The sequence below is a fragment of the Ictidomys tridecemlineatus genome, chromosome 12 (assembly GCF_052094955.1).
Source record: "Ictidomys tridecemlineatus isolate mIctTri1 chromosome 12, mIctTri1.hap1, whole genome shotgun sequence".
NCBI lineage: Eukaryota > Metazoa > Chordata > Mammalia > Rodentia > Sciuridae > Ictidomys > Ictidomys tridecemlineatus.
Window position 1 is genome coordinate 105,984,307 of NC_135488.1, and position 12,011 is coordinate 105,996,317.

General features: G+C 51.7%; 1 protein-coding gene across 5 annotated transcripts in view; it reads left to right on the forward strand.

Annotated features, from left to right (window-relative positions):
- Hs1bp3 (HCLS1 binding protein 3) overlaps nucleotides 1-12,011 on the forward strand; it is a 96,386-nt gene that overhangs the window by 9,789 nt on the left and 74,586 nt on the right. For all 5 annotated transcript variants that reach the window (XR_013429197.1, XR_013429198.1, XM_078029615.1 and 2 more), the window contains exon 4: nucleotides 1,253-1,475. Coding sequence is in view for 3 of the 5 variants with exons in the window: in XM_078029615.1 (XP_077885741.1) it covers nucleotides 1,253-1,475 (223 nt within the window). In the remaining 2 variants the exon portion in view is untranslated. The remainder of the gene's footprint in view (nucleotides 1-1,252; nucleotides 1,476-12,011) is intronic.

The following is a 12,011-nucleotide window of genomic DNA, read 5'->3' on the forward strand; positions in this document are numbered from 1 at the left end:
AGGGTCAGGGACAGAAGCAAAACCAGCAAGTGCACAGAAGGACTCAGACAAGACAGGGTCGCAGAACCCAGGTTTCTATTGTATTTCTGTGCCCTGCTTAAGGGTCTGGGGTTTTGCCTGCTCCATTTGCTCCAAAGCCAAAATCCTTTCTTCTCGCCTGGCCTATATGAGGGGTGACTGCAGCTGGAGGAGAGGTTCAGGTGTCCCCACCCCTCTTATGGAGAGATAGGATAGGTGGTCCAATTCCCTTGCTGCCGTGCCTGGTTCCTGTTCTGTAAAATAATGTCTCACGGGGTTTGTGTATTCACATGTCAGATGCTTGTTACATGAAATTGAAGGGACATGGGCTTTTGGATGTCTAAAAGAAAAGAGCAGAATATACAATATGATCATCACCACTCGCTAAGTACATCCTATATAGGCATTAAAAAATACTCTAAGTTTTTTCTTTCTTTTTTTTTTTTTTACCTACAGGGAGATATTTTAAAAAGTGAAGGCTCTGAAAGATAAACTACTTAGTCACTATTTAGATAGATACAACAAGTAGTCAGACCCACGCTTCTCAGACTCTCTGCAGGGGAGGACTAGCTTTTTTATTCCCAGCCTTCGCAGGCGTGTACTTTCACAAATGCCACCCGCAGATGCTGCCGGGTGCCAGGTTGCTGTGGATGTTTCAGGATGTTTGCTCTCCCTTTCTGAATGTCCCTCATCCTGCACCTGTCTGTGGGCCATACTTTGAGATCTGAATCAGATTGTAATGGAGTGATACTGTTTCTTCTGGAATCTTCTACATGCTCACTCTTTGTGCTCATCGAGGTCATAGTCTGATTGCTCCAGCTCTGTGAAGCCTCTCTGGTTGGATTGGCAGAGCCCCTTGCCATGTCCCACACTGCAAGATGGTTCTAGAACTATGCTATACACTGGCTGGTGGAACGCACCCCAGCCCAGGGGATGTGGGCTCAGCTAGTCCTGCCCTGTCGACAGGCTTTGGGCCATTCAGGAATCACCACCTTGGTCTTGCTCTGAAGCTCCCCCTGTGACTACCATGCCAGGCATCCCTGGAGAGCCGCAGTAGGCCCCTGATTGCCCCCCAGATGATTGCTGCCTCCCATCCACATAGACATTCTGTTCGGACGGAACTTGGTCCCAGGGAGCTGTGGAATGCCCCAGGCCTCAGATCCTGGCATGAGGGAGTGCAGTGATCTCTAGCCCTGGGGTGGGCTTCAAGCTCCTGATCTGCTTTCTCCCACAGGCACCAGATCCCCAGGGACTGGAGGTCTCGCCAGCAGAGATTCCTCTGTTCTAGATGACACAGCCAGTCAGCCAGGGGACGATGAGGAAGCTTTTGATTTCTTCAAGCAGCAGGACCTAGTGGCAGGTGAGGGCCCACCCATCCTGGCCCTTAAGGATGCAGAAAAGTCCTTGGAAGAGGAGGAGGAAGAGGAGGAGGCACTGGATCCATTGGGCATTATGCGGTAAGTCTCCTGTTGTCAGAAGGACCCCCTTGGCTCCTTCTAGGCTTGGTGGAGACAGCCCTTCCCTCCCTCTTTTCTGGAGTCTGAGAAGACCCTGAGCTTCCCAGGTCACTCACTCACAGGCATGGGGGGCCACAGGGCCTCGGCCCAGTATGTTCCAGGGATCTGGCTCTCTGTTCACCTTTTTTCTTTCTTTTTATTTATACATGGCAGTTGAGTCAACTTTGTCATATTTATACAAACATGGAGTATATCTTATTCTAATTAGGGCCCCAGTCTTGTGGGTGTACATGATGGCCATTCACTGTGGTGGATTCATATATGAACACAGGGAAGTCATGTCAGGTTCATTCCACTGTTCTGTTCCTGTCTCTTTCCATTCCTTTCATTCCCCTTGTTTAGTCCACTGAACTCTCTGCTCACTCTTCATGCACCCACATCTTTGGGGCTAGGCTCAGATACCCTTGCCTACCCCCCTTGTCACTGGGTGCCCTCTGCCCCTGCCTTTATACCAAGGCCTGGCGAGCTGCCCCTAGGACAGCTTGGTAGCCCAGGCTGCTGGACCCGGCCTCCTGCCACCAGGGCCTGGGCTCTCCTTCTAGCCAAGTGCCTGGTGCTGTGACTGCACCTCCCTGGGCCTTCCTCACCATCTGTGAAGTCAGAGGATTGCCCGTGGCTCTGCCCCCGTGGTTAGTTGGAGGTTCCTGTGAATCGTGTGGTTGGAGGGGACTTGTGACCACAAATGCTATGTGTGATGCAGGAGGTAGAGCGCACATGGGTGCCTCAGCCAGTGGACAGTGTCCTTTTCCCCAGCACACACACGCACACATGTGCACACACTCTGGCTGGAAATGAAGAGGCAGGCCAGCCAGGCGACCCTTTTTCTTTTCTGGCCCTCTGACTATCTTCAGCCAATCAGCGAGCTGCTCCTGAGCCCCTAGTACATGTATCGTCCTATGCTGGGAGTGGGGGGAGGGAACACTGTTCAGACATCTGCTCCCAGGGCCTGTCTGGTGACACAGGTCATCCCAACCAGAGGGCAGTGGCTTCCTGAGGCTTGGGAGCCAGGACACTCAGCTACCCCACGGCTCTTGCTTTTTCTCTTTGGTCCAAGCAAAGTGAAATTCACATTTTCTGAGGACCTACTATATGCTGGGCATTGTATTTTGTACTTCGTGTACTTTGTCTCATTGTCTCCCTGCCTTGCGAGCAGCTGTCAGTATCCTATTATAGAGATTAAAGAAACTGAGCCTGCATTGGCCAAGTGCCCTGCCTGAGGTCGGGCAGCTGGCAAAGACTGGTACCAGAGTTAGAGCCGAGTTTGAAGTTCTGGTCTCGGGAGGGCTTGAAATCCTGCCTTTGCCACTTACCAGACATGTGCCCCTGACCATTTACCTCTCCTCTTCAGTTCTCCCCAGTGAAAAGGGGCTCATGATAGTCCCTACCTCTCAGGGCTCTCAAGAAGATTAAATGAGTCATGTAGACGTTAGCCTTCGCTGTTGTCATCCCCCGCTTTCTGTGGAATCAGATCCAAGACCAGGGTGCCCTTCTGCCGTCCATGATGAGCATGTCTTAGGGATTTACTAAAGACCTCAGTCTGGAGAGGAGGGAGCCCTGTCTTCTAGGACTTGCTCCAGAAAGGGACTAGAGCCAGGGAGAAATCAGACAGAGGCAAATCCAACCTCAGCATGGAGAATGAGCCCCTAATAGCTCTGCCCCTCTGCCCCAGTGGGATGTGTGAGCAGTGGGCTGCTGGAGCATGAGGATGCACACTTAGAAAAGCGCCCTGTGCTCAGGAAGCCACAGCAGAAGCAGGGGTCTCTCTCCTTAGCGACCCTCCAGCCAGCCTTGTCCTGGAAGTTCAGGGCAGTGTGGATGATGCCAGAAGTCTATAATAGCCACTGCTTATCAGCCTGGCCCAGCCAGAAGCCCTTCTTAGGCTCTGTTTTGGTATGGATAAGGCGTCGTTTGAACTCACTCTCTCTTGTTCTGAGTAACTACATGTAGTGCCAAACTGAGATAGACTTCTGTGGTTTGTGCCAGCCTTTGGCTGGAGGACACACTTAGCAAAGAGGCTCCTTTTTTGGGTAGGAAAATGCTCTTTGGGGTTAGTAAATGCTGCCCTGAACTTCCTACTTGCTCCATTAACAGCTCACTAGGGGGATGGGTCAGCAGGCCCAGAATCCCCTGTCCCCAGCTCTGCATTCCAGGGTCCTGGCTCTCAAACCCTAGGAAAGCTTAGCACCTAAGAGGAATCCCCTCTCCTGCCAGTTTTTCCTTTAAGAACCTTGTGACACTAATTGGTGTTATCACCTCTGTCAAGAATAAGTAACATTTTTTGGAGCTTATTAAATGCTGAGAGCTGAGCTAGTTAGCATTTGCTTGCATTAGCTCATCCTGTCTTAGAGTCAGCTTTTCTGAATCTTTTTGCCCCCAGTAAAAAATGATGTTGTATGTCATGACCCAGGACATACAAATTTCTTATAAAATGGAAACAAAAGTTTGAAGAATTCATATGAAACCTTTCTAAGGGTATTGTGTTCTGATGGTTCCTATTCTGTTTCAGTTTTTGAAAAGGTCATGATGCATCAAACTGCTGTCAGGATCTGCCTTGGGCACAGTGCAGGAAGTAGAGCTCTGGGAGGCTGATACTGGCATTTACTTCATTTTGCATATTAGGAAACTGAAGTTCAAAGTCAAGTTGCTCATCCACACTCATAAGGCCCACAAATGGTAGAGCCAGGACAACAGGCCACCTATAGTCTTGTCTTTAGTTGGTATGCTTAGAAGGTAGGGCCCTAGGATTGTCCCCTTTCACAAATAGGGAAATTGAGGTCAGAGCTAATCAGGGATTTGACAAGAGCCAGGTATGTGGCAGAACTGAGCCTTGAGATCAGGTTTCCCACTGTGCCTCTGTGGGTGGTCTTAGAGGGCTACCTGTCTCACCTTTGGTGGAAAACAATCTGTCCTTTGCAGACAACTTATGTTCTACAAAAATCTTTCTCTATGCTGTGCCCTCAGTTCCTTTGCACACACAGCAGCCCTGGCCTCCAGGCTGTGCCCACACCCCAAACCAAGCTCCTATCTGGGCCTGGCTCTGCCTTCGTGAAGTAGCCATGTTTCCATGCACCCGGCCTCGGTCCTTCCCTGACAAGGCCGCTGTGGGGCGCTGTGGCTCCACCTAGAGCCGCCTGGGAGGGTGGGAGTCGCCAGCACAAAGCTGGGGTCTGACGAGCACTTTTCTTTGTCTTTTCAGCCTGCCTCTGATTAGGAAGAAGGGCGTTATTGTGCCTTTAGAGAGATAGTAGGACAGAAAAAGCCCTCACCCTGGCCCATCTGATGCTACCACTGCCCTTTCTTGCTGGGACAGTTCTCCGTCCCTGACCCTGTGCACCCACATAACAACAGACGGGGAGCGCGTGCCGTTTTATACTCTGTTTTTGCACTCAGTGTCTATTTTGATTGCCTCTCCATGTCGAACATAGTTTTCATATTTAACACTCTGTTTAGCTTCTTCATGGTTCTAGGAAAAATGAAGTTATGCCATTATGGTCTGCATTCTACTAGAAAAACTTGCTAGGAACATTTTTCACTGTGACTCAAATAAGATGCAACTAGTAGAGAAAAATGGAGAACACAGGAAGAAGTCCTTCCCTGTGGAGGTGTACACTTCTGAGCATTCAATCTTGTTACCCAGCAGGGGGGTGGTACCTGTGCCGTTCCGTAGTTTGGTTTTTCAGTGTGGGTAGGTCTTTCCAGGTCAGTGAATCCACTTTTCCAGTTGTGCGCTGCTTGTCCCTCAGGCCATGTGCTGTAGAGCACTGCCAGACCTTGCAGGTAGAAGCTGTGGTCTCTTCCTGGGCTTTTGCTGTGATAGGTAGTAGCTTGAGAAAGTTTTGCATGTACAGAGCTGTGTCTGCTCAAGCATTTCCCCTAGGTCCAGAGTCCAGCGCAAGGTCCCCAAAGCTTTAGCAAAGAGGCTCCAGCAAAGGGCTCTTTGACAGTTAAGTTCCCTCTGTGGTTGGTGGGGGGGCTCTGCTTTTACAAACCCCTCCCACTGCAAGACTGCTTCCTCCCATCTCTCCTAGCCCAGTGCCCAGTCATAGGGAGCCTGCTGCAGGTCCTAGGTCCCTGAGGATTCAGGTGCTCTTGGGTCAGGCTGCCTCTGTACACCCTGAGAGGCAAATATCCTCCCAGACTTTTTTTTTTTTTTTTTTGATGGTGCAAGGCTGGAACCCAGGTGCTTGAGCTTGCTAGCTAGGCAAGCACTATACCACCAAGCTAACCCAGGCCACCCAAGACTCTCAAGGTGGGGTCCCATGCTATGGCCTCCAGTGGTGAAGCGGCGTGTTTCTTTGGAGTGCTTTTCCATCATAATTTTTATAGAGATTTTGTTGTATTTTTTATAAAATAACTACAGGTGTTTCAATATAAAAATAATATTTTACTTCTTGTATTAGGATGAAATCACTGCTCTGGGAAGACTATTTGGTTTAGAATGCCCCTGGCATACTGTAAGTGTCACAGATTTCCTGATCCTGCATTCAGAACTTAAGCGGACCCCCAAAGTGAGCCATGATTCCCGTGTCCCCACTTTAAGGACAACATGGCCTTAGCCCTACCCCCTGAGGGGCCCTGGACCTGTCTCTCTTGAGGGCCTCTTGCTAAATAGCTACCATCTCTCCTGGACTAGGGCCTTGAGCCCAGGTATCCAGGTCTTCTAGAACAGATAGCCAGCTGGGGACTATGTCCAACCTAGAGCTGCTTAGAGATGCAGATTCTCAGCCCCCTGGGATCTGGGCAGAACAGCCCTTGAGGTGAGTCCTCTGTGAGCTCATGTTACAGAAGCCCAGAAATCAACCCCATTGAGTGCCTGCAGCCCCCAGGGTACCTAGGAGGGGTCCCACGTTCAGGGCAGCCCTTCCTTGACTCTGCTCCTCACCTCCTTGTGCTCCTCTTGGATTTTCCCTTCTGCCTGTGCTCTTCCTTGATTATCAGAGCAGGGGAGGCATGAGCCAGGGCTGGTGGGACCTTAGCTTGCACTGTGCCCCCATGGCACCTGGCAGTACCCTGGCCAGACCCCATGCAGATGAGGAATGCAGGAGGCAAGAGATTGTCGGGAGCCGCTCTGGAAATACACGCCCTTAAGTCCTGAGCAAGAGATACTGAACAATTATTGCTCCCCGCAGTAATTTAGGCTTTACCTCCCCTCAGATAATGAGGCATGGCTCCGGGAGTAAGTGTTACCTGGTGGGTTGATTACACTCACCTGTTTCTTTGTAATCCTACCCCTTTGCCCTTTTGGGGATAGAATGTTCCATGGAACCTTCTCTTGTGTGTCCCTATATAAGAATAAAGAATTCCAGTGGCTCTCTCTATTTCCACAGACCCCTAAGGTCACAGAGTAGTCCCCGTATTTCGAAAAGGTACTTCTGTGTTTGCGTGCTTTCTTTGCCATTTTCTTAAGTTATTGGAATAGTCAGATTTTGTGAACCCAGAATTGGGTCGCCAACTAGGATAGATGGTGATAGGACATGCAGCCCTCTTTGGCCTGACCCCACTGCAGAACTGTATTTCCCGTCCAAGTACTGCTCCCAGTCTGGCCTGCATGAAGGGACTCATGGGGACCACAGATGGAACAGTGGTTTCTGCCTTTTTTGCTTCAGTAGCAAAATCTATGGTTCAAGGAAAGCCTCCTCCTACTGAAATCTCCTGATGTATAAAACAGACCAAAGTAGGATTGCTTCATTTCAGACAGGAGTGGGGGCTGGATCTTTGGGCCTCAGCCCCACATTCAGAGGTGGCCCTAGGTAGCTTCGCAGAAGCCAGGGCTCCTTAGAGCATGGTTTGTAAGCCACTGGGAACACTGGGATCCCAGGATGTGTGAACCCCAAACTGGGTTAGAAGCAGACAGTCCTAAGTTCAAATCCCAGCTGGATGGAGGCACTGGGCAGGTGGCTGACCTTCTCAGAACTGCAGGTTCATCTTTATAAAGTTGGGCTGAAGTCCAAGCCAGGGGTTAAAGAATGAAAGGGAAGTTCTTTGTAAAATGGTATCACTACTCAGGTTCACTCTGAAGGGATCCGGGTGTGTGTTCACAACAGTACAGTGCAGGAGGCAGCTTTCTCATTTCCTATCAGCACTGTGTGACTCACCATGGCTTTGCCCACTGCCAGGTGCATCATACACCTGGAGGTGGCAGCATTGCCAGGATCCTAGCCTCTGTGCTTGAGAAGAAGGGCCTTGCTGGCATTAATGGTGTTTCACTCTTTCCGGATGGGATCTTGGAATTCATGTCTGCCATCCTCCTGTCTGAGGCTCTACCCAAGTTGAAACATTCTTAGCATGGCAGAGTCGTTAAACCTGAGGTTCGCAAAATCATACAGGAGCAGGCTGAGAGCAGGATGGGGGTCCCCTGACTGTGGGCCCAGGACTTTTTCCTTCATCCCTTACTGAGACCCCCATCTGTGCCAGGTACTGAGTTCTCAGCCCTCATCTGTTCACTCTGCACTTTGATGATGTGGTTGATTGGTATCCTGCACAGCAGGGCAGCCAGCTCCCTGCCCACATCGTGTCACATTTGGGGTGCTGGGGGAGGGTTATCATCGGATAGAAATGAAGAGCCCCCCAAATGAGAGCCAGCACAGGGTATTTGCTCAACTTATGGTAGCCAGGGAGGAGTTGGCCACCATCACCTGCATTTACCAAAGACTCTTTAAGCTGGCAGGGGAGTGGCCAGCTTCACCACGGACACAAGAAGGCTTTGTGTGCCCGCACTGGGGTTATTGACATAAGGAAGTAGAAGCAGGACATCCTGCATCCTACCTGATTGATTAGGGGAGCATGTTTGGCTTTCTCTGGCTTGTCCTACTGAACTAGAAATGGAGGTGACAGTTAGGGATGTGGACGATTATTGGTCAAGACTTGACTCTTGCAGAAGCCGTGGTTTGGCATCCTGGGTTGGCTGCTGCAGGCTGTGAATCTGAGTTCTACTTTTACTTGTGGCTTGGCCTTTGTCCCTTTATAAACTCAATCTCTGTGGATGATTTGAGTGCTTGCCTTAGGGCAGAGGGTTGCAGAGCCCCCTACAGCAGAAACATCCTGGTTTTCTGGTGGTGTATGATGGGTGAGGGACAGTGCTGGTCCTTATGCAGAGAAGGTGAAATGGTATCACCCACAACCCAAGAAGGGAGGCTTGTTGCTGGGGCCCTGTACCTCAGGGTAGGGATTAGCCCTGGAGGGATCTGGAAAGTCAGACTTTAGTTATTGAAAGGATGACCCTGGGTACCATAGCAATGATGGTGTCCAGGGTGGCTCCCCACAGTAGACCCTTTTCCCTGTTATGGCCCAGGCCATAGTCTGCTGGGTGGAGCATGTAAGTGAACCTGGACATTGTCAAGCAGAGTCTGTGATCTGGGGCCTCTGGCCTAGCCCTCTGCTCACCTGCACATGAACTCCAGGTGTTTCTGTGTCAGTTGCTCCCTTTAACAAATGAAAAAGCACATTATGTGCTGGTCTGGGTCACACACAGGTTCTCCTGCAAGCCCTTCGGCTGCTTCTCCCACAGCAAAGGCCAGAAACCCCCAGGCCCCTCAGGATGTGCCGACTCCCCTCAGCCCCTCCTCTCTCTGTGCACCTGCTGCCCAGCTGTTGGGCACTCTACCTTGCCAGGCACTGCCCACCATGGCATTTGCACAGAGCTGTCCCCTGCCAGAGGCACAATGTTTTCAGCTCTGCTCATCCTCCCATCCAGTCCTGAGAAAGCCCAGGGAGGTGTCCTGGCCATCAGGTGTGTGTGTGGTGGGCGGGGAGATGCTCCCTGACACTGCTCTCCAGGGAGGCCTTGTGCTGGTGCCACAGCAGATAGCGCTGGGCTAGAATGAATTGCAGAAGTTCGTTTCACCAGCACAATGAAGCCAAAAACAGAGTGTAAGATGAAAATATGAGAAGTTCTTTATTTTAAAGCAGAAAATTTGCATCATTGGAAAGGAGATTGATTTGCCTATTTGGTTAGGCATCATCCTGGCTTTGAAGGTAAGGGCCCTGTGGTGGGTCTGGCGGTGGAAGGGACTTGTCTCCTTCTGTTCGGACCCAGTTGCGCTGGCTTTGTCTGGAAGATCCTCTACCACTCCCTGGTACAGGGGCCTGGGCAGCTGGTACCCAGCACTGGTCCATCAAAGTAAGGAGGCTGAATCTGGAATGGCGCCACTGGCCCCCTGGGTAACCAGAGGGGAGGACATTCTCATGTGTCAGTCACTATCATAAAAGTGCCTGAGCCACAGGGAGTAGGACGCTTCTTGGCCAGTCAGAGCTTTGGAGCTGTCAGCCACAGCAGCTGCTGCCCCTCACTCCTGGGTACTGCACTGCACGCCTGCCTGCAGGTTGCGGCCTGGGCTGTGCATCTGTCTGCTGTCAGGCACGCAGCAGGAAAGCTGGCGTCTGCGCGTGCAACACGCGGGTGCTTAGGCATTAGACCTGCCTGCCTCATGTGCCTTGTACGCAGCCAGACTGTCTTTCCAGTGGTCCCTGTGACCTGGGAATGTTCACCAGGATGCCAGGAGCTTCACTCCCATTCTCTGAAGACCTCTCTGTTTGATGCCTCTGGGCCCCATCCCTGGTGACAAGAATCTAATCTGTCGAGGAAGAGAAGAGGGCATCCTTTGTCACGTCAGTGAGGGATTTGTCTCCCGGCAGTGCCAGGTGGGCTGCCGGGTGGTGTTGCAGTGCTGGGAGGTGCGTCTGCCAACAGCTAGGTGGACACTGATGTAGGAGTGGAAGAGGAAGAGGAGGGGGGAAGATCACCAGGGAGTGAGAGAAGGAAGGGCTCAGAGACTGAGCGACTCACATCGCTGATGGAATTACCGACCCAGCCATCCGTCAGTGAGGGCAAGACCCAGCAGCTGCACAGACAGCTCCCTCTGCACAGGCTCACGTTCACCATCCGCTCTGTGGTCATGTTTGGCCTATGGAGCTCTCTGGCCTCGCCTGCCTCCCACACTGCTCTGCAACCTCAGGCTGGTTGTTTTCTCTGTGGGTCATGAGCAAAGGCTCCATGAGGAACCAGGCTTGCTGCCGTTCCCCTCGCTGTGCTGCAAACCTGAGGGATTCCTTGTCACTTAGAGACCTGGGTTCCTGGTCATGCCCAAGTTGGGCTCCTGCAGACACATGGCGACTTGCAGTTGGCTCTGAGGTCACTGCCCACCTCTCTACCGCCTCCTCCAAGAACCCCTCCTCCCTCTGCTCTGGCTGTGACATACTGTGTCCCCTGTTTGGTAGTGATCAGTGTATCTGTGCTCATCCCTGTGCTTCTGGGCACAGTGGCACATCACCTAGCACAGGTGGCTGCATGAGGGAGGTGCTGCGTGAGTGCTAGTCATAGGAGGCTCTCCAAGGGGAGGGGTAGGTTGCTGATGGGTAGGGTGACTGACGGGCTGGCGGGAAGACCCGTTGGTTGACTAAGAGATCTTCAGGGGAGCAATGGAGTGGGGGGCCTTCCAAACATGAGTGCTAAGATGGATGCTGGGAACTCATCTCTCCTCACTTGCTTTCCCCTCATCCTTGGGGAATAAGCAGAAACAAGTCTGAATTAGAGATGTGCTGTCTGCCTGCCTGTTTTCCTCTCCTCTCCTCTCTTCCTTGCATCCATCAACTCTCCAACCACCCAGATGGTAGCTGCCTCCTCCTCCCTCCCTTTCTCCCCTTCCACCTATCCACCCTTCCATCTAGTATTCATTGAGCATCTCTCTGGACCAGGCCCACTGCTACATCCCCAGAGCCAATCAGAACCATGAGGCTTTTAGGCTCCAAAGCTTCATGTTTCCTGATGCCCTTTGTCTCCCCTTGGTGGGGTCTGAAGTGTTGGGGGACAGGAAGCCCAATGGGTGGGGTGGGGCAGAGTGCCTGACTGAGCAGCCCCCCACGCCATTTGTTTGCCTTATCTTAGTTAACAAAAGTTCACAAACGTCTCTAGGGAGAAAGACACAGGTGTGAACAGTTTGAGAGGGGAAACCCCCTAGAAGGAAAGTCGTTCATGCTGACAGGGCCAGAAACAGGTGTGAGAAGGAAATTGTTGAAACCCACCTGACTTCTCCAGAGAACTTCCAGAATGCTCCTTCTCTCAGTACTTCAGACATGACACACGTGCGCGCATGCACGCAGACACACACACACACACACACACACACACACACACACCCCATCCGTCAGTGAGGGCATTGCTGGTTGATGGAAACCACTGTTCCTGCCCCATGGGGCCATTAGCTGCGTAGGATGCAGTTTTGATCCCAGGAAGCAGGGAAGGGACCATGGGGAACATGGAACATGAAGCTGCTGCTGCTGCAGCCATGGCACACTCAGGCTGCACTTCTGGAACTGCCTGACCAGGTGCAGGTGTGCTGGGCTGGGGGTCTCACTGCTGCAGTCCCTACCAGATCCAGGATGGTTGCAATGAGTGATCAAGGGACAGAGGTGACAGGGAAGAGCCATTTCATTCCACAGGAAACTTGAACTTGGTTTCCAGGTTCCACCTGGGATTTC